Source organism: Natator depressus, chromosome 2, assembly GCF_965152275.1.
Source record: "Natator depressus isolate rNatDep1 chromosome 2, rNatDep2.hap1, whole genome shotgun sequence".
NCBI classification, from domain to species: Eukaryota; Metazoa; Chordata; order Testudines; family Cheloniidae; genus Natator; species Natator depressus.
Genome location: NC_134235.1, coordinates 229,360,018 through 229,386,381, shown reverse-complemented (window position 1 = coordinate 229,386,381; position 26,364 = coordinate 229,360,018). Strand labels below are relative to the sequence as shown.

General features: G+C 39.3%; 1 protein-coding gene across 6 annotated transcripts in view; it reads left to right on the top strand.

Moving 5' to 3' along the window:
- The window catches only part of ARHGAP21 (Rho GTPase activating protein 21), a 193,906-nt gene that overhangs the window by 141,880 nt on the left and 25,662 nt on the right, over nucleotides 1–26,364 (top strand). For 5 of the 6 annotated variants that reach the window (XM_074946082.1, XM_074946081.1, XM_074946087.1 and 2 more), the window contains exons 7-11: nucleotides 1,714–1,743; nucleotides 3,279–5,211; nucleotides 25,786–25,944; nucleotides 26,103–26,205; nucleotides 26,312–26,348. In XM_074946082.1, the coding sequence (XP_074802183.1) occupies nucleotides 1,714–1,743; nucleotides 3,279–5,211; nucleotides 25,786–25,944; nucleotides 26,103–26,205; nucleotides 26,312–26,348 (2,262 nt within the window). The remainder of the gene's footprint in view (nucleotides 1–1,713; nucleotides 1,744–3,278; nucleotides 5,212–25,785; nucleotides 25,945–26,102; nucleotides 26,206–26,311; nucleotides 26,349–26,364) is intronic. The other variant, XM_074946083.1, reaches the window with a different exon arrangement.

Below are 26,364 nucleotides of genomic sequence, written 5' to 3'. Positions count from 1 at the left end.
ACATCTTTTAGTGCAACAGGTTTGAGACACTATATTAGTCTTTCACGTATTAAACTATTAAGAGGAACTAAAAGACTGAAAAGAATATGCAAATTTTCCCCAATATATTTTCATCTGTATGCAAATAGAGATATGAATGCCAGAAAATGTATATTGATGCACGTAAGATTCTTGAACCTATTTTTAAAATTCATCATTGACTGGCTGATTAAAGCCGTTAAAATTTTTCAGACTAAATAATAATATTACCAGTATCTCATCATTCATTTCCTCCGCTTATAGTATTATTGGGACAGTAATAAAACGCAGTGCTTTCACTTCCTTAAATGTTACAGTATTTCTGTGCAGGCCCGTAACTGGGATTATAAAAGGAAGGATTTAATTAATACAAATGTGGAAACTCCTCACTCTGTTTTTTTCCCCACTGAAAATGAAGCTTGGACTGAATTAGCTCATTAGGGAATTCTCCCAATCCCTCAGAGCCCTTTTTAACCAACTCTCGTTTCTTCACAATAGTGAGCCTGCTCTGTACAGATATTAAGCAGCTGTGATCATAAATGCATATACCTTTGTGTACATAATATGTTTAAAAAAAGAAGTATCAGCCCTATTTTGAGCATCGTCAGACAGTTAGTTATCTTCTGAACCATGTTAATAGTTCAACATCCAGGTTTCTGTCAGTACATAATTATTACATTTCCAGTCATTTGTAGTTTGAGGCATCTCCAGATCTTGTCAGTTTAGATCTTAGCATTTTTTTTCTTCAAAGTTCATGAAGCATTGTTGATGGTGGACATATTTTACAAAGATGCAAACTCCAACACAGTTTATAACTTAAGTCTGATGGAGAATGTTAACATTAGCTTAGTCCAGGAAGGAGAACTATTTTGGTTTTTTGCCTTACAAACTGGCAAAATTCTCCCTGGTCTTAATTATTTTGCATGATAATAGTCTGTTATTTCATTTGCATGTTTCTGGGTGTCTTTCCTTCCTTCTCATTTCTTTTTAAATTTTATTGGGAGCCTGTCAAGATCACATATAGCCACTTATATAAAAGTATAAAAATACAGTTTTTATATTCTGCTATAGGGAAAAACATATAGATAAAAAAAACTATTAGGGTGCAACATGTAATGGAAACACAGCTTGTTCCTGTTTTGTGAGGGGTGGAAAAAAATGAAACCAATCGCATGGGGAGGATGTTTCTGCAGAATCATCCCTCTAATTTCAGATATATAGTGTGAAAGCAGCTGCAGTCAGCTGACAGCTTGTGGTTATGTTCAGATATGAGGGGTAGGGGTGCACTGTTTCAAATGCATAATGAAGACCTCATTTCGTCATCTGGAAGCAGGGATGGTAGCAGCTCAGGGGAGATGAGACAGTAATGTTGCTCTAGTGGAAGGGAAGCCTTGTTACACATAACCAGAGCACTCTGCATGCAGCAGTAAAGATGCACCAAGACAACATGGCACAAATGTATTTTGCTTTCCGGAACGGGTAGAGAATAAACGCAAGAAGCATGAGATGGACATGTCCACAAAGAACCTGAAGTTATTTTTTTATACTCCACTGCCCTTTACCTCTGTTGGTACCTTCCAGAGAAATTGGTATTAGATGTATTTTTAGCTTGCTGTATCCAGAATCAGTATGACAACATAATTCTGTCTTTACATCTGTAAGCAGCTTTTACTATATTTTCCTATTTTCTGCCAGCTGCAGTTTACAAAGGATGTCACAGCACTGGTAAGAAATGTATACAGTAGCAGATTTTTGTAAGGCATGTTTTTCTTAAGATTTATAAGAAGCCAGAATATTAAAACCTGTGAGATGCTGGAAATGAGCTCGATATGCTGATCAGCTAAATTCCCTTCATAGCGTATAACCCTGTTAATTTGTAGAGTATGCCTGTGTTACTTGGTTGATTTCTTTTCAGTTTGCTTTAATATTCTGCACTTAACTAATGCTCAACATAATGTTTTTTGCAGCAGTGTTTTAAGTGCCTCGCCCTCCCCCTCAGTACTTTGCTCTCAGTCTTACGTTTATGGCTGCACTATGGCTTTTACAACCTGTCTAATGCTAAGACAAGACACGTTGATTGTCTGAATTGAGCATGTTATGATTTGAGCAGGAAATGCTGTAATATGATACCACACCTAAACTGTATAAAAGATCTGGGAAATCATTTTAGTCATTTACTGTATTGGCAAGATTGGAATTGTCAGCTCTCTATTTCATCACATTTTAACTAAACCAAGTAATGCTCAAGTTTTAAAATAACGTAGTACTTTTTAAATGTTGTTTGACTTTGATTTTGTGTATATGCTGTTGGTTTTGCAATGATTACAGAAATGTCTCTTGATGCAAAAGGGAGACTGATGAAACGTGCAAAATGTAATCTAACCATTTTTCTTAGGAGTCAGGCTCTTAAACACAAGGTAAGATGTGAATTATTAAACGTACACAGCAAATTAATTTGAAATTTTAGTTTGCATTTTACGGTAATGGTGTATAGACAATAGTAGGTACGCATGTATTTTCAAATTTATATCTGTCAATTTAAGCAACTAATTTTATAATAGTATAATATTGAATGTCTTCTATAACATGTAAGATTATTTAAAGGGTGGTGGGTGTTGGCTGGCAACAAACATGTTATCAGTCACTCTAATTTATTCATTTTACATTTAGCAACAGTGCCTTTTACATATGAGAATCTATATTACAGGAAGAAGTAGATAGCATTGGTATACAATCTTTTAAATGGCAAGACAACAGAGAATATTCTAGTGCTGGTTAAATTTATTATGCAGTCATTTAACCTGTCGATTTGCTGTGAAATCCTAGCTCTCGGCATCAAGAGGCTTAAAAGGGAGGAATATTTGAAGTAGTATGGTTGGAGGAAATTGGGTGGTGGTGGGGATTAATCCTTTAGTTTGTGCTCACAAATCTTGGGAAATGTCTCATCTACCTCCATTGATTTTTAGAAATTTGTAATTCATTTGGTTTCTAAAGTGAGTTTTTTGTTTTTTTCTTTTCTGTAGTGACTTCACATGTTACGTTTCCAAACAGCAAGGAAGCATTAATGGAAGAAATGTACTATTTTTATACATTTTTAAACTGTGCTGTTATTTAAGCTCAAGTGTAGTATGAATTTAATATCCAAGCTGTCTTCTCTCTAGGGACTTTATCCTGCCGTTGCAGGAGAATGGACTCAGTGTGGTGATCTTTCCATCTCTGTTTTCTGTGAATTAACACTTTTTTAAATTGTCCATCCACAGGCATATTCCCAAGATGCCTACCTGAAAGGCAATGAAGCCTATAGTGGCAATGCTCACAACATTCCTGAACCACCACCAATATGTTATCCTCGACTAACATCCACAGCTTCTGTCATGGCACAGTCTGTAGACATACCGCCTTCTGACTCTTCACTGGGCAAGCAGCAAGCCAGTAGACCAGTACGAACATTGATGCAACCAGACAGGGCCTATAGAATGGAAATACAAGTGCCTCCATCACCAACAGACATTGCAAAATCAAATACAGCTGTGTGTGTTTGCAATGAAACCATAAGGACTGTTGTTGTGCCTTCTGAGAAGGCTGTAGATTTGCCATCGTGTAGAACCAATCATACTGGTCCATCACACAGGACGGAGGAAGTGAGGTATGGCTTAAAGGATCAAACCACTTTAAAAACAAAAGCATGGACCACATCACCACCATCTTCAGTGTCCACTGCCATTGTACTTCCTCAGACTCCAATTACAAGGCCAGTAGATCCCACTGGAATGACAAGTAAATCTGGAAATTATGGAGGACACCCAGAAGGGATCTCAAGCACTAGACCACCTGCAGGTTCTCCCCCAACCTCTACTAATCACTATACTTCTCCAAACTCCCACCAGCACATAGACTGGAAAAACTACAAAACCTACAAAGAGTACATTGATAACAGACGTTTGCACATGTACGGCTGCCGAACAATACAGGAAAGATTGGATAGTTTGAGAGCGGCCTCTCAAAACGCAAATGATTATGTGGTGCCAAATCGCACTATTTCACAGGTACGACGCAGAAGCACCTCTCATGATAGGGTTCCGCAGTCTGTTCAGATCCGACAACGGAGCGTGTCCCAGGAAAGACTTGAAGATCCTGTGTTGATGAAAGAGTGGCCAAGAAGTGCTTCACAAGATGCATTAACTTCGCCATCCATTAGTTCTAGGAGCCACAGAACTCAGTCGTGGGATTACCTTGGCAAGCAGGGTGAAACAGAAAATTTTTGTGCTGAGAATCTTGTTGCAGATTCAAATGAAGACAGAAAAAAGACTTACAAGTGGACTGGATTTACTGAGCAAGATGATCGGCGAGGTATTTATGAAAGATCTAGACAGCACGCATTTCATATGTCCCTTCGAGGTCCCCATTTTTCTGTGGCTCCAGGTGCTTATAATTCAGACAGGCGAAAAAGCAATAGAGCCTCTGTGTCTGCTTCTCAGTTCCAGAAAGTTCCATCAGATGTAAAAACACTGCAGCCGACTAGGGATTTTCAAATAGCTGGTGGCATTTCAAAGCCTACAACCACTTCACAAGAGAGACTGTCTCTTGTGACAGACAGAAGTTCTAAAAGTAACTCTTTGAAGACCTCTGTTCCCTATGCAGAAAAATCTTCACTTCCCATTAACCAGAGCCTGGATATTGTGGCCAAAGACCAAAGAGCAGTAAATCACTTGCATCAGAGTGATCTGTTAAATCAGCAATCAAGGATCCGAGGAGAAGATGCCCCAGACCACAAAACAGAAATTGGCAAGAGCATCCAACCCCTCACTTCAACTGCAGCTTCTGCCAGACTTGTCCAACGGATGAGCGAGAGCTCAGCTACCTCTGATAACTTAGATGTTTCCTTTAGACAAACAATTCAATATTTTGAAAGGGAAAATGCACAAGAGCCTGAAATTCAGCAACCAGATGTTCCGGAAAATGACACAGAAACAGTTGTCTTGCGGGAAAAATCTCCTTCTGGTCACCAGACTCCACAGCCTTTGAGACAACAATCCTACATCCTAGCAGTAAATGACCAGGAGGCTGTCTCAGACACTACCTGTTGGTTACCTAATGATGCACGTAGAGAGGTGCATATAAAAAGAATTGAAGAAAGGAAAGCATCAGGTTCCAGCCCACCTGGCGATTCCTTGGCATCCATTCCATTTATAGGTGAGCTAAACAGATTAATTGTATCAGTGTAATATGTATAAAGTATATTGTTTTACTACTTTGTCTCTAATTTATAGGGTTTAAATCAAGAGAACAGCATTCAGGTGGCTAATTAGAATTCATTTAAACCTTCCCTCTGTGTGGATCTTTTCCAACACTACTTAACCAAATAGACATTTAGGATGGCAAACACTGGAGTATTTTTCAGAAGAGGAAAAATATTTCATTCGTTGTGTGCTGTATAGTATGTCTAGAAAAATCCATTGTGATTCAAAATGTTTCTCTAGAATTTTCTTCAATTTCTTCCACAACTCCCAAAATTATATACCTTCTTCTGGTTTTTACTCCACGATCTGATTTGCAGTGGATTGTGCATGTGATCATTTTTTATTCATTAGAAATAATTCAGCAGAATCAGTGCTTATAATGCTTTTCAAAACACTGTAAAATATAAGGTTACTGCCCCAAGGACTGTTAGTCTTTCTTAGAAAATGATTAGTGGTGTGGTGATATGGGTGAGGATAATTGTAATAACGATTTGTGAAAAAAAACCTGGTCTTAAGGGATTTGATTTATAAGTAGGGGGAAGCTGTTCATTGCCAGGACTTGGGGAGGGAGGAGTTGTTCCAGGTGTAAGTGATGGAACCAAAGATGGTGCAAATCTACAAGCAGGGAACAATTAAGAGGATTGAGTAAGAGCAGGATGAATGGAAGGTCATGAAGGTTGTCATGGGCAGAGACATAAATGGGGACAGAGTTGTACAGAGCCGAGAAGGTGAGAATAAGAAGCATGACCTTGGTGTGGAAGGGAAAAGGACGCCCACAAGGGACTTAAGAAGCAGCAGGTAAAGAGCTTTGCAGTGTTCTGGGTAGATGAGAAGGCACAGAGCGAGTTACAGAGAAGAGGACATTTCAGTATCGAGGGTGAGATGCGTTTCTGTTGTATTCAGGTTAAGTTGCACTCATTACCGTATCATCTGAGTTGTGATAGTTATGCTTATTCTTTAATCCATTGGAAACCTAGGCTCTGCAGACCTTTTCCCACACATGCTGATTTGCATCTGGCTGCATCATCTTGAATGTAAACATGCACAGTGTTTTCCATGTAGTAAATATCAAGCTTGGCTTCCCAGGTTAATTTAGGTGAAGATTAATTAGTTGACATTGCTTGAAAGGTTGAGTGATGCAAGGGAGTATCAGATGTATGCAGCCCTCTTGGGTCATGGGTCCATGGCAACCGTTTTTGTCTAGAACTAATAGGTAAACTTCCCAACCAAGGTGGGAGTCACTTCATGATATCTAACATGAAATAGTGAAGAGAATTTTTGTGTATTGGAGGGCAAAGGTCTCTCAGAGAATGCATATTATTTTCTTCTTTAGCTTTAACAGAGGAACTTTCTCTGTGAATGGACAGGTAGTTTTTCATACTGTCAAGTTGGTATAGAAAGCATATAAGTTGTTTGTTTGATTGATTGGTACAGCCTCACCATTAATTATTATACAAGCCCACATTTCTTCTTAGTGCATTAGCATAAGACAGCAAGGCATGTAACCAATAAACATTTATTGTGTGCGGGGGGAGTATATTTTGTATCTCAAAAGCTTAGTGCTCTTCCACTATTAAAGGTCTTAGTTTGTCACATATGCAAGTTTTACATGAAGTCTGACTTAGGTATATTAAGAGGTTCTGTATGGTTTCACACATAGATTACATATATCTTGTTTGAGTGGTTAAGAATTCTCTAACCACATACAATTTAAATGTCATACTGTAACAGGCAAATAATGCTACATTACAATAAAAGATTGTGTAAAAAGGGTTGGGTTTAATTTAAACAAAAAAGATTTCCCAAGAACTTGTGACAAATGTGGCTTACTTCCAGATTTTAAACAGGTATGAAGATTAAAATCCAAAGGAGCTTTCAATTATGACAGAGGTATTTAATTTTGGTAATGGCTCTCTGCAAGATACAAGAAAGAGTTGATAGGGGTTTTTTTTGTCTGCTGTCTCAACACCGTGTGATCTTGTGAGGTTTTCATAAGCTATGCAGTTGTCTCTTGGATGTGAGACCTCCAAAGAACTTGAGGAAGTGATGCTATTGATTCAGTAGGGGGTACACCCTTGAGTCACCTAATTATTACGCATGATACTAGGAATCCATATGCTGCTTTAAATGCAGTCTTTTGGAGATGAGTTTTTACTGAGGCTCCAGCTACTTGTGTTCATTAAAGATCAAATGGCACTTTTTAAAAGAATAGAGAGGTATTAGTTACTAATAATGTGCCTTGAATAATTAACATTCTGTCAACCCTTGAAGTTGTAGGTGGGTACAGTATTCTTCACTTCTGTTTTAAACCATTGTGTGGTGTTGCTACATTTGGCCCCAATGGTGACTATATTTCAATGGATGAAGAGTTCCCTTGTTATATTCTGAATATAATTGGTTAAGCATTTTTTAAGTCTTTTGAGTAAAAGTTACTTGGAAAATCTAAGGGATTTTCTATTTACTATACGGTGGAAGAGAGAAGAATATTGATTTTGTGTAAAATTTTATCCTGGTATTGGCAAACTGCTTCCTCAGGGCTTTATCTGCAGAAGTATGTACACTGGTATCCACTTGGTATAAAATACTGATCTTGTTAGTACAGTGGAACTGGGTTCCAGACTATCTAGGTGTATTATCCAGACTTAAATGCCTAGGGAATAAAAACTTGCTGATGTTATTTAGAGTTTACGTTTTAAATAGACAGATTTTGCTCCTTTTATTATTGTTACTTTTCTGTTCCTAAAACAAAATAAACATGACCAAAATAAACAGGACCCAGTTGTTCTAGATGACTTGTTTAGATTTTGGTGAAGATGGGGGAGGATTTGACCAGGAGCAAAGTACTATTAGCCAGCAGGCAGGGAGAATGGGTTGTTTTCAGGGTACTCTCTGGGATCACATCTTACTGTTTTGCATCCTTCACAGAAATCCAACCAAACTTTCCTTCAGACTAATGCCTTCCAGTTTCTTGCTACACCTAGGGATGCTCAGCTATAGCATGCCTCTTAAAAGTATTCCTTTCATAAAATTGGCCTCTTGAGGAAGGTGGTTTAATAACTGATTTGAATCAGTAAGAAAGATACCTTGCTTTAAATAACCTATTTTAATCTTGCTTTCCATTTGTCCTCTTTAGTAATTTTCCTAAGAATTATACCAACCAATAAGTTGATCCTTATTGGCTGGTATAATTTGGCATATATGCACTATATCTGCACATGTTTATTTAAACAAGTATATAGCTTAACATAATTTTATTCAGATTCTTAATTTGTATAGTGTGTATTGTGTTAAATGGTGAATGATTTTTTTTATATACTAGATAATTGATTTTTTTGCTTGTGATTTGTATCCAGCTGCATTTGGATGGAAATTGGAATTTAATTAAAAATGCACAGAAACAGCCTTTTACATTTTTATTGGTTAAATAAAGCTACCTTAAATGTTCAGGATACATAAGAAGAAAAAATAAGCTTATCAAAACATGATCTGCATTTAAAACTGATTTATTAAACAAAGAAGTGCTATCAGTAGTTAGTCAATTGAACTAATTGTTCCTGGTCACCATGTCCTTCAAGATTTTAAAACTAGTAGATCTCATCCTCCCACCTAATTTTTATCCTAATCAGTTTCTCAAGCTTTATCTCGAGCATTTCCTGCTTTTGCAGTCCCAGATGGTTTCTCAAGCTCCGAATGAACGAGGAACTGAACTAATTAAACTGAAATTAAGAAAATATTTTCAGCACCTGCAAAAGAGGCTACTATGGTCAAAAGCCTGATGAGCACTTCAACAAATTCTGGCATCAGATGGTTAGACAGGGAGTGGTTTCCACCAGTTTAGTGGTTTGACTTTCTTTAAAACTTCAGCAGCAACCCTGTACTACATGAATATTATTTTTATTTAATGTAAATTATTTGAGTAGATGATAGTAACATTAGGATTTAATTTCAAATTTAATTTCATAATTTCAAATTTAATTTTAATTAGATTTTTAAAAAGAAAAAGGTATTTAATTTAAATTAAAAAATCAGTTGTAAATAAAGCCCAATTCTTATAAGAAGATCAATTTTTACCTGCCCTGCTCTTGAGTGCATTTCTTTCATGTATACAATAAGCAGCAAATTACTTGTAAAATTTCAATCTTTCTGTCAAAGGCATGCCAGTATTTTTAATATATTAAGACTGATAATGTCTTATTCTGTCCTGACTCCCAGGAAGTGGCATCATTTAAGTCCATTACCAATATATGTGGTACTGTAGTTGTGTATAATTTAGAGAAACTTGGCCAAATGTACAATAGCTTCCTTTATTTTCTTTGTTTACAGATATAGAACATTGGTAGTCCAGAAGGTTAATAAGAGTCAAAAATATGTTCAGTGTTTTTGGTCTCTAGTTCAGGTCTCTGCTGTCCATTCAGCTTAATTCTTTTCACTAAAAAAAACCCTTGGTCATAGCAAACTGTAATTAAATGAACGTCTGCTCAAGTGACTCCAAACCAGAATGCTGTTAAGTGTGTATGTAAGTGGTTAATAAAATATGCTTCAGTAGGATTCCAAGTTTTTGGCATCTGAATCATCATCCTTATTTTATTTGTATTTTTTCAGTATTTACTCTGTCTAGCTATTACTCATTATTCTTTCCCTTAAAATGTATTCTGCTGTTCATTGATGCCAGCCACTGTTACACAAGTTCCAAAGCGGGATTGTAAGTCAGTTTGCCTTATTTTAGGAGCTTTTTATCAAATATTCATCTTTGAGTTTTTGCATGATCCCTTTATGACCTATTTGTCTGTACACTTTTTACTTTATGATGTTAAACAAAAAAATGTTTGATCTTTTGTTACATCACAGCTATGGTTGACTTGTTTCTGTTGTGGTGGCTAATTAATTCTGGCTCTTTTTCCCCCTTGCACCCATTTTGATTCCTTTCCTAGTTTCCTGCCCCTGATTTCTATATAAAGTAAAGTAATTGCAGTAATACTTCTTTTGCTGAATTTCTAAAACACCTTTCATCTGGGGATCTCAAAATGCTTTTCAACGATCCATTTAATCTCCCAAAACCCATCTATGTTGTGCTTGTGTGGTGGTATGCTCTCCTGCAGTGGAGGAGTCAGCAACAGAGCCGTTCGTAGAACCCAGCAATCCCAACTGCTGTTCTAAATGCTGGCCTGCACGTGTGATCTGACATATTTGACAGTTTCTTATGACCAGGTACTTTTAACTTAAAAAAAATAGTCTTCCCCATTTACCCCTTGAATAAAAATAATAGTTTTAACACCGCTGTCCCCAACCTCCCTTCCCAAGTGTTTGGGCCCATGTATAGAATAGAGTGGTTTCAAATACACTGAAAACACCTATAATAACTATTCTTTTAAAATTGAAAAGTAACTAAAGCATATTTAAGAAATGCAATACAGAAAAGATGGTGGTAGTGTCTTAATGAACTCGGGCACCAGTATATCTGTTTTCACCATCATGTTTTGTAGATGGAGAACTTGTCCCAGCCAGTACTTGATGCCCTGTAATGAGCATACGCTTTTGTTGTGTAAGTCCCATATATTGTAAGTTTGGACAATTTATTTGAGGTATTGCCCCATCAGTGCACTACTTTTGCCTAGATATGTTTTATTATTAAGTGTGAGTTGGGCTGCAATTGTCCATTCTTTGATAGTTTTTATAAAGAAAATAAAATGCACTGGAATAGGTAAATCTATACAATGTTAGGAAATTTGGGGGGCAAATAGCTGATGTAGTCATATCATATGATAGTTTCAGTGGTAGCCGTGTTAGTCTGTATCAGCAAAAAAAAAAAAAACGAGGAGTCCTTGTGGCACCTGAGAGACTAACAAATTTATTTGGGCATAAGCTTTCGTGGGCTAGAACCCTCTTCATCAGATGTATGAAGTAAAAGGTACAGGAGCAGGTATAAATACATGAAAGGATGTGGGTTGCTTTACCAAGGGTTAGGTCAGTCTAATGAGATAAATCAATTAACAGCAGGATACCAAGGGAGGAGAAATAACTTTTGAAGTGGACTCTTTCCATTCCACTAGTAGCTCTGGAGGATATTGAACAGAGGCTACTAATGTTAGGAATTTTTAAATCAGCAGGTCCAGATAACTTTCATCCAAGAGTTTTAAAAGAGCTGGCTTGGGAGCTCACTGGACCATAAATGTTGATTTTCAATAACTCTTGGAAAACTGTGGAAGTTCTGAAAGACAGCTAATGTTTTTGTGCCAATATTTTAAAAAGGTAAGTGGAATGACCTGTGTGGTTGTAGGCCTGTTGTCTGACATGGATCCTGAGCAAGATACTGGAGCATCTGATACTGGACTTGATTGATTAAGAATGAAACAAGGGTAATATAATTAATGCAAGTCAACCTGGGGTTTATAGAAAATAGATCATGTCAAAATAACTTGGTTTTTTTAAAATGAGATTACAAGTTTTGATTGATAAAGGTAATAGTATTCATGTAATAGACTTCTTTAGGGCATTGGACTTGTTACTGAACATTTTGATTAAAAAAATGAAATAAAATTAACATAGCATGCATTAAATGGATTAAAAGGTGGCTAGATGGTAAGTCTCAAAAATATAATCATAAATGGGTTCATTGTGCGGGAGTGTTTCCAGTGAGGTCCTGCCAGGATCAGTTCTTGGTCCTATGCGAATTAACATTTTTATTAATGACCAGGAAGAAAACAAAATAATCACTGAGAAGTTTGAAGATTGCATAAAAATTGGGGGAGTGGTAAAAAGGAAGAGGACAGTCACTGATTCAGAGAGATCTGATCACTTAGTAAACTGGACACCAGCAAACAATATGCATTTTAGTACAGCTAAAATTAAATGTATATACCTTAGAATAAAGAATGTAGGTCATACTTTCAGGATGGGGGACTCTATCCTGCAAAGTAGTGACTCTAAAAAAAGATTTGAGGGTCATGGTGGGTAATCAGCTGAAACATTTAACTTCCAGTGTGAGGCTATGGCGAAAAGGGCTACTGTGATCCTGGAATGCATAAACGGGGGGGGGAGAGGTTATTTTACCTCTGTATTTTGCATTGGTGCAACTGCTGCTGCAATACAGTGTCCAATTCTTGGGTCCATGATTCACGAAGGATATTGATAAATTGGACAGGGTTCAGAGAAGAGCCACAAGAATGATTAAAGAATTAGAAAACATGCCTTATATGATCTGTTGATAGTTTTGTGGCTGCATTTTTATAAAGAATAAAGCAAACTCTATTAGGAGTTTAATAGTTAAATTACACCTAAAAAGTAAGATAATTGTTCCTTTTGTGGGAATTATTTATGAGGAATTATGAGGGAACAATGAGAAACCATTTGAATGTAAATGTTTAATTTGCAGTAAATGAAACTGATCTTTTGCATATTTGCAGTGATTGACTGAATTATACAAGTGTGTGCTGTCCCACTGCCAGAAAAACTTCTGTGGCTGTATTACTACCCCACCAATGAAAAGGATCTATTTTTGTTTTTGTCAATTGTTTGAGTTCCTTGTGCTTTGCCAGCATAATTTTGTATTGCTCACCTTGCAGCCTTCCACAAATTGCCACCACTCCCTTTACAAAGTGCAGTTCAGTGTTGTAAATCCGCAAGACTGATGAGTAACCAGAATTACAGTGGTGATTTATACATGAATTACTGTGGGGATATCTTAAAACAGACAAAACAAATACATGTATAATATCATGTGTGGATTTCATAAACCCTGAAAAGTTATAGAAATACAATTTTCCCACCTCCAATTTCATGTTCTGTGGATTTGAACGTGAGTATAATTATTCTGTGTGCTATCTATGCTCTCGTTTAGTCCTCTGCTTATAAACCAAATTAAAAACACTTTTAAAGGTCCATGTATACACAAATACCTCATTAAAGAAAATAGGGAATATTTTAAAGCTTTAAATCATGTAATAGGCCTTGTTTAAATTATATACTTGTTAGAATGTGCTTCATGACCATATATTAAATTATTATCCCTAATAAATGTTATAAAAATAACATGCTTTATAATGCATTGAGTTGGAGCTGCGTTATTTAATAATATTTGTGGATGAATTTTGTAGTATTGAGATACTGATTGCAATATTCAGAGAATATCAGGGTTGGAAGGGACCTCAGGAGGTCATCTAGTCCAACCCCCTCCTCAAAGCAGGACCAATCCCCAACTAAATCATCCCAGCCAGGGCTTTGTCAAGCCTGACCTTAAAAACTTCTGAGGAAGGAGATTGCACCACGTCCCTAGGTAATGCATTCCAGTGTTTTACCACCCTCCTAGTGAAAAAGTTTTTCCTAATATCCAACCTAAACCTCCCCCCCTACAACTTGAGACCATTACTCCTCGTTCCGTCATCTGCTACTGCTGAGAACAGTCTAGATCCATCCTCTTTGGAACCCCCTTTCAGGTAGTTGAAAGCAGCTATCAAATCCCCCCTCATTCTTCTCTTCTGCAGACTAAACAATCCCAGTTCCCTCAGCCTCTCCTCATAAGTCATGTGTTCCAGTCCCCTAATCATTTTTGTTGCCCTCCGCTGGATGTTTTCCAATTTTTCCACCTCCTTCTTATGGTGTGGGGCCCAAAACTGGACACAGTACTCCAGATGAGGCCTCACCAATGTCAAAGAGAGGGGAACGATCACGTCCCTCGATCTGCTGGCAATGCCCCTACATATACATCCCAAAATGCCATTGGCCTTCTTGGCAACAAGGGCACACTGTTGACTCATATCCAGCTTCTCGTCCACTGTAACCTCACGGTCCTTTTCTGCAGAACTGCTGCCTAGCCATTCGGTCTCCAGTCTGTAGCGGTGCATGGGATTCTTCCATCCTAAGTGCAGGACTCTGCACTTGTCCTTGTTGAACCTCATCAGATTTCTTTTGGCCCAATCCTCTAATTTGTCTAGGTCTCTCTGTATCCTATCCCTACCCTCCAGCGTATCTACCTCTCCTCCCAGTTTAGTGTCATCTGCAAACTTGCTGAGGGTTCAATCCACCATCCTCCCAATCATTAATGAAGATATTGAACAAAACGGGCCCGAGGACCGACCCTTGGGGCACTCCACTTGATACCGGCTGCCAACTAGACTTAGAGCCATTGATCACTACCCGTTGAGCCCGACAATCTAGCCAGCTTTCTATCCACCCTATAGTCCATTCATCCAGCCCATACTACTTTAACTTGCTGGCAAGAATACTGTGGGAGACCGTGTCAAAAGCTTTGCTAAAGTCAAGGAACGACACGTCCACTGCTTTCCCCTCATCCACAGAGCCAGTTATCTCTTCATAGAAGGCAATTAGATTAGTCGGGCATGACTTGCCCTTGGTGAATCCATGCTGACTATTCCCGATCACTTTCCTCTCGTGTAAGTGCTTCAGGATAGATTCCTTGAGGACCTGCTGCATGATTTTTCCAGGGATTGAGGTGAGGCTGACTGGCCTGTAGTTCCCAGGATCCTCCTCCTTCTCTTTTTTAAAGATGGACACTATATTCGCCTTTTTCTAGTCGTCCAGGACCTCCCCCGATCACCATGAGTTTTCAAAGATAATGGCTAATGGCTCTGCGATCACATCCGCCAACTCCTTTAGCACTCTCGGACGCAGCACATCCGGCCCCATGGACTTGTGCTCGTCCAGCTTTTCTAAATAGTCCCGAACCACTTCTTTCTTCACAGAAGGCTGCTCACCTCCTCCCCATGCTGTGCTGCCCAATGCAGCAGTCTGGGAGCTGACCTTGTTCGTGAAGACAGTGGCAAAAAAAGCATTGAGTACATTAGCTTTTTCCACATCCTCTGTCACTAGGTTGCCTCCCACATTCAGTAAAGGACCCACACTTTCCTTGACTTTCTTCTTGTTGCTAACATACCTGAAGAAACCCTTCTTGTTACTCTAACATCTCTTCCTAGCTGCAACTCCAGGTGTGATTTGGCCTTCCTAATTTCACTCCTGCATGCCCGAGCAATATTTTTATACTCTTCCCTGGTCATTTGTCCAAGCTTCCACTTCTTGTAAGCGTCTTTTTTTTGTTTAAGATCAGCAAGGATTTTGCTGTTAAGCCAAGCTGGTCGCCTGCCATATTTACTATTCTTTCTACACATCAGGATGGTTTGTCCCTGTAACCTCAATAAGGATTCTTTAAAATACAGCCAGCTCTCCTGGACTCCTTTCCCCCTCATGTTATTCTCCCAGGGGATCCTGACCATCAGTTCGCTGAGGTTGTCAAAGTCTGCTTTTCTGAAGTCCAGGGTCCATATTCTGCTGCTCTTTCTTCCCTGTGTCAGGATCCTGAACTCGACCATCTCATGGTCACTGCCTCCCAGGTTCCCATCCACTTTTGCTTCCCCTACTAATTCTTCCCTATTTGTGAGCAGCAGGTCAAGAAGAGCTCTGCCCCTAGTTGGTTCCTCCAGCACTTGCACCAGGAAGTTGTCCCCTACCCTTTCCAAAAACTTCCTGGATTGTCTGTGCACCGCTGTATTGCTCTCCCAGCAGATATCAGGGTGATTGAAGTCTCCCATAAGAACCAGGGCCTGCGATCTAGTAACTTCCCTTAGTTGCCAGAAGAAAGCCTCGTCCACCTTATCCCCCTGGTCTGGTGGTCTAGAGCAGACTCCCACCAGGACATCACCCTTGTTGCTCACACTTCTAAACTTAATCCAGAGACACTTAGGTTTTTCTGCAGTTTCATACCAGAGCTCTGAGCAGTCATACTGCTCTCTTACATACAGTGCAACTCCCCCACCTTTTCTGCCCTGCCTATCCTTCCTGAACAGTTTATATGCATCCATGACAGTACTCCAGTCATGTGAGTTATCCCACCAAGTCTCTGTTATTCCAATCACATCATAATTCCTTGACTGTGCCAGGACTTCCAGTTCTCCCTGCTTGTTTCCCAGGCTTCTTGCATTTGTATATAGGCACTTGAGATTACTTGCTGTTTGTCCTGCTTTCTTAGTATGAGGCAGGAACCCTCCCCTTTCACGCTCTCCTGCTCGTGCTTCCTCCCGGTATCCCACGTCCTCAGGGCTTTGGTCTCCTTCCCCTGGTGAACCTAGTTTAAAGCCCTCTTCACTAAGTTAACCAGCCTGCTTGCAAAGATGCTCTTCTGTCTCTTCGTTAGGTGGAGCCCGTATCTGCCTAGCACTCCTCCTTCTTGGATCACCATCCCATGGACAAAGAATCCAAAGCCTTCTCTCCGACACCACCTTCGTAGCCATTCGTTGACTTCCACGATTTGACAGTCTCTACCCCGGCCTTTTCCTTCCACGGGGAGGATGGAGAACACCACTTGTGCCTTAAACTCCTTTATCCTTCTTCCCAGAGCCAAATAGTCCGCAGTGATCCGCTCAAGGTCATTCTTCGCAGTATCATTGGTGCCCACATGGAGAAACAGGAAGGGGTAGCTATCCGACAGCTAGATGAGTCTCGGCAGTCTCTCCGTCACATTGTGAATCCTAGCTCCTGGCAAGCAGCAGACTTCTCAGTTTTCCCGGTCGGGGCAGCAGATAGATTACTCGGTCCCCCTGAGGAGAGAGTCCCCGACCACCACCACCTGCCTCCTCCTCTTGGGAGTGGTGGTCGTGGAACTCCCATCCCTAGGACAGTGCATCTCATATTGCCAACTCCAAGTGCTCAAATCATAAACCAGGCTGCAAAAATGATTGGCATGAAATTGCGAAAAATAATAATAGTGGGGTTCTTTTAATTTGCTGTCTGGTATTAGGGTTTGTGCTTTGAAGCTTTTCTTTGCAACCATGAGGGCTAGAGACTTTGGGCACAGCTACAACGGAGAGTTTAGAGCAGTGCAGCTGCACTGATACAGCTGTCCCCTGTAAGCTCTCTCATGTAGCTGCTCTAAGCTGATGGCAGAGAGCTCTCCCATTGGCTTAAGTAGTCAAGCCCCTGTGAGTGGCAGAAGCAATGTCAGCAGGAGCAGGTCTCCTGCCGACATAGCGATTTCCCCACCGACGCGTATGTCGATGTAACTTATATCACTCAGGAAAGTGATTTATTCACACTCCTGCACAACATAAGTTATTCTGACATACGCTGTAGTGTAGATATAGCCTTTCTCTTTTAATGGAGGCCTAGATTCTCACACTGTAAAATGAACTCTGGACAGCTGGGGTGTTAAATATTAACTCCAAATTTTCCAGGAATTTACGATAAGATTGCAAGAGTTAGCTTTGCTGATTGTTGTGGGGGTGGGGCGAGAATGATAGAGCTGTATTTTCCCAGCAGGAGTTTCTTGGAAGTGTGCCTGACTCAGGCACACTCTCTCCAGATGCAGCAGGGTTGCGCAAGCCAGAGTTGACCATACTCTACTCTCTCATAGGGTGAATGGCTTCTTGCTGCCGCCTCACAATGGCCCAGTCCTCCTAACATCATGTGCCAGTGTGTGACGGTAGCCTTCCCTACTTCCGCCCGGGGAAAGCCAGTTAGGGAGTGTTAGGGAGCAAGGCTATCTCCATCATGTTTACTTGTGCAGGGCTGGTCACAGACATAGCCCTTTATGGGTATGTCTACACTGCACTGCAGGCCTGTGCTGCCCGACTCAGGCTCAGGTTAAGGGGCTGTCTAAGTGTCATGTAGAGGTTTGCTCTCAGGCTGAAGTCCAGACTCTAGAATCCTGCAAGGTGGGAGGGTCACACAGCTCGGGCTGCAGCCTGAGCCTGAAGTCTTCACATCAATTAAAAACAGCCCCTTAGCCTGAGTCATCTGGCACAGGCCAGCTGTTGGTTTTTAACTGCAGTGTAGACATACTCTCGGACTAGAATTTTTGCTAACCTCAGTCAGAGTTTTTAGAGAATCTGAGTTCAGTTCCTGGCTCTGCCAAATGATTCTTGTGTAATCTTGGGCAAATCAATTAATATCTGTGCATCAGTTCCCCATCTGTAACATGGAGATAATTATACTCCCTTTCTACCACCCTTTGTCTCATCTGTGTATAAAGTTAAACTCACATGTAAATCTTTACAGGGTCAGTCCTTGAGGCTGTCAGCTCTTTGGCAGGTACTGTCATTTACTTGTTGTATGTCCGTTGCCTCGCACAACAGGTCCCTGATCTCAGTTGAGTTTCCAGGTGCTATTGTAATATAAATAATCATTTGTTAATTAACACTGGGTACCGAGACAGTTAATTGAATTGGAAAAGTATAATTGCTCTGACCTTTTTCAGGTTTTGAATCTCTGGTTTAAATTGTATTGCACCTGTGTGTATGTACACAACACTTACAGAGCACCTTTCCTTTGTATAAAGGTTTTTGTAATGTAAGACAGTGCAATCTTATTTTAAAAAATCAAATATGCTTGTCATGTTTCTTGTTGAAACATGTTTAACAAGAATAGCTGCTGTTTCAACATACAGCTTGTCAATCATTGTAGTCTAGTTTGCTTGCTGATTCATTTTCTCAGTCTTATCTCTTTTATGTCACTGGGCAGTGACATAAAATAGACTTTAGTCATATTTTGTTTTTAAATAAGGAGACTGGTTTTAATTTTTTAATCAGGTAGGTTTGACCAGTTATCTGTAAGTGCTTAAAAGGATACTGTCAAATGGAAATCCCATTTGTACTTACTGTTATAAGTAACCACTGACATTACTGTAACTGAAAGAGAGAAGATTTTTTTTAATTACTCAGGTTTGTTTGCTTTGTGCATTTGACAGCACTTTGTGTGCAGGCATTTTCATGGTTATGCTGATGATGCACACCCTTCCACAGGCTCTGCAAGGAGCTGCTTACCAGTAACAGCTGCAGCAAAGCTGAAACTGAAGGGGCAGCTCTGTGCACAGAGAGAAAAATAGGAGTATGTGTGGTGGGGGTGATTTCAGGTCTGAGAAAAATACTTATAAAGATAAAAAGATAAGAAGAAAAGCACTTTGTTAAAGGAGGGAAAACATTTTGTGCCTATTTTTCCCCAGCCTTCTGATCCTTTACCAAAAGAGGGGCTGGAGGTGAGGGTGTGGGGGACTGGGGGGACAGGAAAGCTTTAAAATAATTAATATTAACAAGATTGTCACTATCAACTTGTTTGAGATTTTTTTCCTACTCTACATCCTTTTTTACTTAAAAACAGTTTGTGGGGTTTAGATAAAATCTACATTAAGGTATTAAACTAGACTGTCACTTTACTGTAGCTTAAAAGAAAAGACAAAAGAGAGAATGGTTACCTGACAACTTCATAACAATGGGAAGATTTTGATATAGGCTGACTTAAAAGCCTGTTTGCCTTGGGGATAAACTTTAAAATACGATAAAGTAATTAGGGCTATACACAGTTTGCTACAAATGAGATTACTTAAGTACTGTAAATGTCTAAAAGTAGTTTAATTTTGTCTGTCTTAGAAAACAAGATGAATGGACAGTACACAGCTTATTTGAATAAGTGATGCCATTTTTAGCTTTGGTCGGGAAGTAAGGAAGGCCATTTTGATTAGATTTTGGAACAAATGAGTAATGTTCGCACCATTATTTTTAGAGAGACAATAGTTTGCATATTACAGATTTTCCTGTTTCCTATAAACAACTTTTTAATGAAGTTTTTGAAACAAAAACATTGCTTTTTAAAAATAAATATTTCTCCTAATTACCCTTCCCCATTTCATTTGAGTGGTGCCAGATAATTGCTGCAAGAAATAAATAAATATTTTACTCCTCTCAATAAAGCTGGCATTCTTTTCATGCCCTGATCTAGTAATATGTTTTTGTTTAACCAGAAAGGTATAGTTTGCTTCCCTTTTCCCTCATTCAAGAATGGGAATGCCACTCTTGTGGAGAGGAGTTCAGACTATTTTTATTCTGATCTCCAAGCTGACAATATTGTAGCTATGTACTTCACCCCCAAATGTCATGATGGACACCGGGATCTTTATCAAATCTTTGTTTTTCTTAGTTATTTTGTTCCTTTTTTACATTTTCTGCAGGATATGGTAGTATATCATGTTACAGAGATCATTTGTTAGGGAAGAGTCAAACATGGCTTTTGTAAAGGGAAATCATACCTCACCAATTTATTAAAATTCTTTGAGGGCGTCAGCAAACTTGTGGACAAGGGGGATCCACTGAATGTAATCTACTTAGACTTTCAGAAAGTTTTTGACAAGGTCCCTCACCAAAGGCTCTTAAACAAAGTAAGCAATCATGGGATAAAACGGAAAGTCCTCTCATGGGTCAGTAATTGGTTGAAGGATAGCAAACAAAGAGTAGGAATAAATGGTTTGTTTTCAGAATGGAGAGGGGTAAATAGTGGTGTCCCCCTATGGTCTGTTCTGGGACCAGTACTGTTCAACATATTTATATGATCTGGAAAAAGGAGTAAACAATGAGGTGGCAAAATTTGCGGATGATGCAAAACTATTCAAGAGAAAGAAGTCCAAAGTAGACTACGAAGAGTTACAAGGGAATCTCACAAAACTGGAGGATTGGGCAACAAAATGGCAGATGAAATTCAATGCTGATAAATGGAAAGTATTGCACGCTGGGAAAGCATAATTCCAACTATACTACATACCAAATGATGGGGTCTAGATTAGCTGTTGCCACTCAAGAAAGAGATCTTGGAGTCATGGATAGTTCTCTGAAAACAGCCACTCAGTGTGCAGTGGCAGTCAAAAAATCTAACAATGTTAGGAACCATTAGGAAAGGGATAAATAAGACAGAAAATACCAGAATTCCTCTATATAAATCCATAGTATGCCTGCACTTTGAATACTGCATGGAGATCTGGTCACCCCATCTTGAAAAAGATACATTAGAATTGGAAAAGGTAGAAAGAAGAGCAACAAAAATGATTTAAGGGTATGGAACAGCTTCCATATGAGGAAAGATTGAAAACACTAGAACTTCTTCCCTGGGAAAAGAGATGACTAGGAGGGGATATGATAGGTCTATAAAATCTTGACTGGTGTGGAGAAAGTGAATAAGGAAATATTATTTACTCCTTCACATAACACAAGAAGTAGGGGGTCACTGAATGAAATTAATAGGCAGGAGGTTTAAAACAAACGAAAGTACTTCCCCTCTCAATGCATAGTCACCCTGTGGAACTCGTTGCCAGGGGATGTTGTGAAGGCCAAAACTCATGGAGGACAGGGCCATCAATGGGTATTAGCCAGGATGGGCAGGGGTGCAACATCATGCAATGTTTGCCAGAAGCTGTGAGCGGACAATAGAGGATGGATTACTCAATGATTGCCTGTTCTGTTCGTTCCCTATGAAGTACCTGGTATTGGCCATTTTCGGAAGATGGGATACTGAGCTAGATGGATTGTTGGTGTGACCCTAGCTGTACTACAACCCTGTTTTCCTTCTTCCCACATGTCTTCCCCACTTGTAAGCCCCAATGGGGAAAGAGTTAAACCACCATAAGAAAAAAAGGCTAATTATAAAATGTCCCTCCCTCCACCATGTTAGGAATTTGTTCTTGTATTGTGGTAGCATCTAGAAGTCCCAATCAGGGCCTGTTATGCAAGGCACTGTACACATACCTAACAACAACACAAATCTCTGTCCCAAAGTCTCCTTGTTTCTCCTGTGAGAGAGTAAACTGAAACCGATCTGACCATACTGGTGTAATTATGGCCCCAGGCACGTTGTGGAGGCAGAAGCAGTGCTTTCCCTTCTCCCGGGCCCAACCTGTCTGCACAAGGTGGAGACTTAACAGCTCTGTGGAGCCTACTTCCTGCCCTCCCCCCCTCCCCACACACACACAGGAAGCAGTGGTACTGCACAATGGTGCCAGGGATTAAAGGGGTGCATTACACCCCTCTACTCCCTTGCTCCAGTGCTCCGGATGGCAAGCAAGGCAATTGCCTAGGACCACAGGGGGCCCCACAAAGCTGAGTTATATGCTTCAGCCCCAGGTGGCGTGGCTTGGGCTTCAGACTTGTGAAAGGGGTACAAGAGTTGGGAAAGATTGAGAACCACTGCACGAGACTATAGCAACACCTTCCAAACATACAGTAAAATGATTTTTGTCAAACAATTGAGGTTTGTGAGTTTCTTCAGATCTCCTTAAACAACACAAACAAAGAGTTTGATTGAATGATGTCAGATTGGAGGGAGGTCTCAGGTGGGATTCCACAGGGATCTGTTCTGGCTGGGTGGTGGTCAACATTGTTACTAATGCACTGAATGTAGGAATACAAAGCATATTGATCAAATTTGCAGATGACACAAAGCTAAGGGGGTATTGCAAAGACTTTGTAGGTTTAGAGCTGAAATTCAAAGAAAAGGTTTGGCAGCAGCACTGTTGAAAAGGATCTGGGTGGTGGTGGATCACAACCTCTGCATGAGTCAACAGTGCAATGCTGTTGCAAAACAAAATAATAAAAAAAATGCATTTTTAGGTTGCATTAACAGAGGCATAGCACGCAAGTCACAGGTGATGGTACCACTCAACTCAGTGCTGGCTAGGCCTCAGCTGGGGTACGGTGTCCAGTTTTGGTCACCATTGTATAAAAAGGGTGTAGAGAAAATGGATCTAGAAGCGAGCGACAGCAATGATCAAAGAGAGGGAATGTAAGCCATATGAGCAAAGACTGAAGAAATTGTTTGGAAAAGAGGCAATTAAGGGGGGACATGATAGCAGTCTTCAAATATTTGAAAGGCTGTCATAAGAAAGATGGAGAAAAATTATTCTCTTGCCACAGGGCAGAACAAGAAGCATTGGGTTCAAACTACAGCATGGTAGATTTAGATTAAACCTCTTAACTTGTAAGAACAGAAGGACAATGGAACAGACTGCCTTAGGGAGGTTGTGGAAGCTCCTTCACTGAAATTTTTCAAAAAGAGGCTGGATAGCCATCTGTCTTGGATGGTTTAGATACAACAAATCCTGCATCTTGGCATGAGTTAGACTAGATGCCCTTCCGATCCCTCCTGACCCTATTGTTCTATGATTCCCCCCTACTGTTTTCTCACTTTGTGCATAGGGGCATGCAGATGCATTTAATAACACCACAAAAATCTCCCAAGAATGTGTCACTACTCTGTGTGAAGTGACATACAGAAATACTACAGTGGTAAAATAAATGCCAGCAGTATTGTGTTTAGTACTGTAAGTAACAAGTAGAATGCAGTCAGATATCCCATAAGATTGTTCTTAGACCAGTGGAGAGGACAGGTTTATATCGTATGCCCTGTATTTATATAATTGCAAAATTTCCATGAATCCTGAAAAAGTAGGTAAACAAATGGTAATTTTGTATTTGAAAAATTTCCTTTCTTCGTTCTCTTCACATATTTTGCCCTTTCTGCCACCACCTCATCTATTGACTTCATCAGCCACAACTTTATAAAGTAGCCACAGTAAAAAGAAGTGCAAGAGTTCTGCTGTGAACATCTTGGACTAAATTAGTAATACTTTCATTGGAGGCTGAGTCGATCAACTGATTGCTTCACACTGCACTTCCAAAGATTACAGATGTTCCCATTTTTAAAAATTCTGTTGCTTAGTTTTATTTTTTAAGATTTATTTTTATAAAATAACGTAAAATTATTTCTCGTGGTAGTATTTCGTCGCTCCTTGAATTGGGTGTTTGAGCCTTTTAAGGTTAGTAAAAAAGTCAATCGTAAAGAAAGTTGAATTAGTATAAAAATCAGAGAAGTATGAGTCTTTGCTGCCATCTCAGGAGCTTTGTGGCTTGTGAAGCGTTTCTCTTCAACCTAGGTCATGGGTTAAATAGCACATACTGTGGGAAATCATGTATCATCCTGAGTATCAAGTAACACTCCAGTATTTGCAGCTTGTGTGGATTTATTCCAAATGCCAGCGTTTCTAGCCTGTTGTAGCAGGGATTATTGCATTCTGGCTGAAGTCTGTGGCATAAAAATAAAAAAAGCTGCAAACTGAGCACTCCCAATTTACATGTTAAGAGCCAGTTAAATGAAGCAGTGTTGGAATTGTTCATTTCAAAGTGTGTGTATCCTTTAGCCCAAATTAGAGTATGGGATTTTTAGGATTTGCTGTTGAAAAGGTTGCTCAAAGCACAGTGAAAAAGAAGAAAATAGGACCATGAGGGACTGCTGTAGTTCTGAAAATAAAAATGTAATTACTAGGTTTCTCCCCTCCCCCCCACAACTACAATAGAGAAGTAATTTATTAATATCTCCAATTGCTGCTGTGGAAGTAGGTAAAACTTTGAAATTAGTTAGATAAATATTACTTTTAAGGAGAATATCTTTTACTTCAAGATGTGTTGTAATTACAGAATTTTAGATTGCATTGGCAAGTTCTGCTGCTGCCTTTTACCTTAGTAGAACAGAACAGCTTGTTACAATGGACGTCAGCCTTTTAGTTTAAGACATTGCCTCAGTTTTCATCTAACATCCCATTGGTGACATAGAGCAGAGGGCTGTATAAAATTACGAAACTTGTAATAGACTTTTCTACCATTTAAAAAATGTAAGTGTGCAACCAAACTGTGATGGTACAAGCTGACAGTTTTGAACAGAACTGTCAGTGACCATTTGAAAAGCGCAATGCAGGCAGTTGTGTTCACACAAAGCAAAGAATAAACCTCTGTTTATGAATGTTCACTGATTTCAACAGGCTTTTCAGAAGCTCTGCATATTAAAATTCACGGCACATAGAATACATACATATTAATTATAGCAGTACAGTTCAACAACATGTGCATGATCTGGTTCTCCATCTTTCTCCTGTACTTCTGTACTACAATAAGAAGTATTTTCCTAGTGTTCCTAGTGTATTTTAGGAGATGTTTATATTCTGTCACTTTGAAAAATCTGTTGTGGTTGATTTTTCAACACTTTTCATCTCGTAAGTAGTATATAAAAATCATGGAAATGCTTCAGCTTTTTTGGATTACTGCGTGCTGACCCTCATTGCTTTTGAGACTGTGAGGTGTTGGACACGTACAGACGGCAATTGTTTATATGAGCAATTAGTGGAAGATATAATTGGTAGGTAGTATTAGCAGCTTATGATGTATGACCAATTGCTTAATTCCTTCCAATTTTTTTTAAATGGGGGTTTGGCTATCTTAAGTATGTTGCCATTTCAAACATTGCTGTTTGAGCTTCTTTTGTGATTTTTGTTTAAAGATTAATAACTATTTATTGAGGTTTTATGCATACATTTTAATGCAGTGAATATTGTATTCCATTTCTCTTGCGTTTAGCCTTCTTACATATCAGCAACTGAATTTAGAAGTATAGTTTTCTGACCAACAGCATGCTGTTTAAACAGCATACCATTTAAACATAGAAATTCTATTGTGACAGTTGTATGAACATTCTTTAGACTTATCCCAAATATGTAACGAATGTTAGTATGTCCATGGGGTATGGCACCAAATTTCCTTAATAAAAATGTTTGTTTTAACAATGTGAATTAACTGGATTCATAATGTTTGAAAGGCTGGATGTTTAAGATATTAGTTTCTGATATTCTAATGAAGAGGCAAGTTCAGCCTGCTATTTAGTCTGAGCTTTTTACTAAAGCGTTTCACATTCTAATATATTGCATATTGCCTTGTAGATGAGCCAAGTAGCCCTAGTATTGACCATGACATTGCACACATTCCTGCTTCTGCTGTCATTTCTGCATCTGCCTCTCAAGCTCCCACTATAACAACAGTTCCTCCCAGTCCCACATCTTCAGTTCCTTTAATTCGACGTCAGCTATCCCATGACCATGGTAAGTTTTTTGTTTTTAAACAAAACTTTTTTCTTTTAAAATTTTGTTTTCTTTGCAGGGAAGATATGGCAGCTTATAATGTTTTATTGCTTCAAACAGTCAAAACATAAAATGTCATTGAAGCTGATTAGTGTTTGATCATTTTGATTGACTTGCAGAATCTATCAGGCCTACGATATTGGATGGTCAATCTCCTGCAAAAACTGAGAGATCCAAGTCTTATGATGAAGGATTGGATGACTATAGAGAAGACGGGAAATTGTAAGTCCTGAACAAATCTGTGTGCGCGCGAACAGGCGTGTGCACCTTTTCTATTAAAAAGTATACAGGCTGTTCATTGATAATACCTACTTCTCTCTCCCAACAGGGCTATTAAACATGTATCTAGTTTAAAGGGAATCAAGGTTAGTAACATATTTA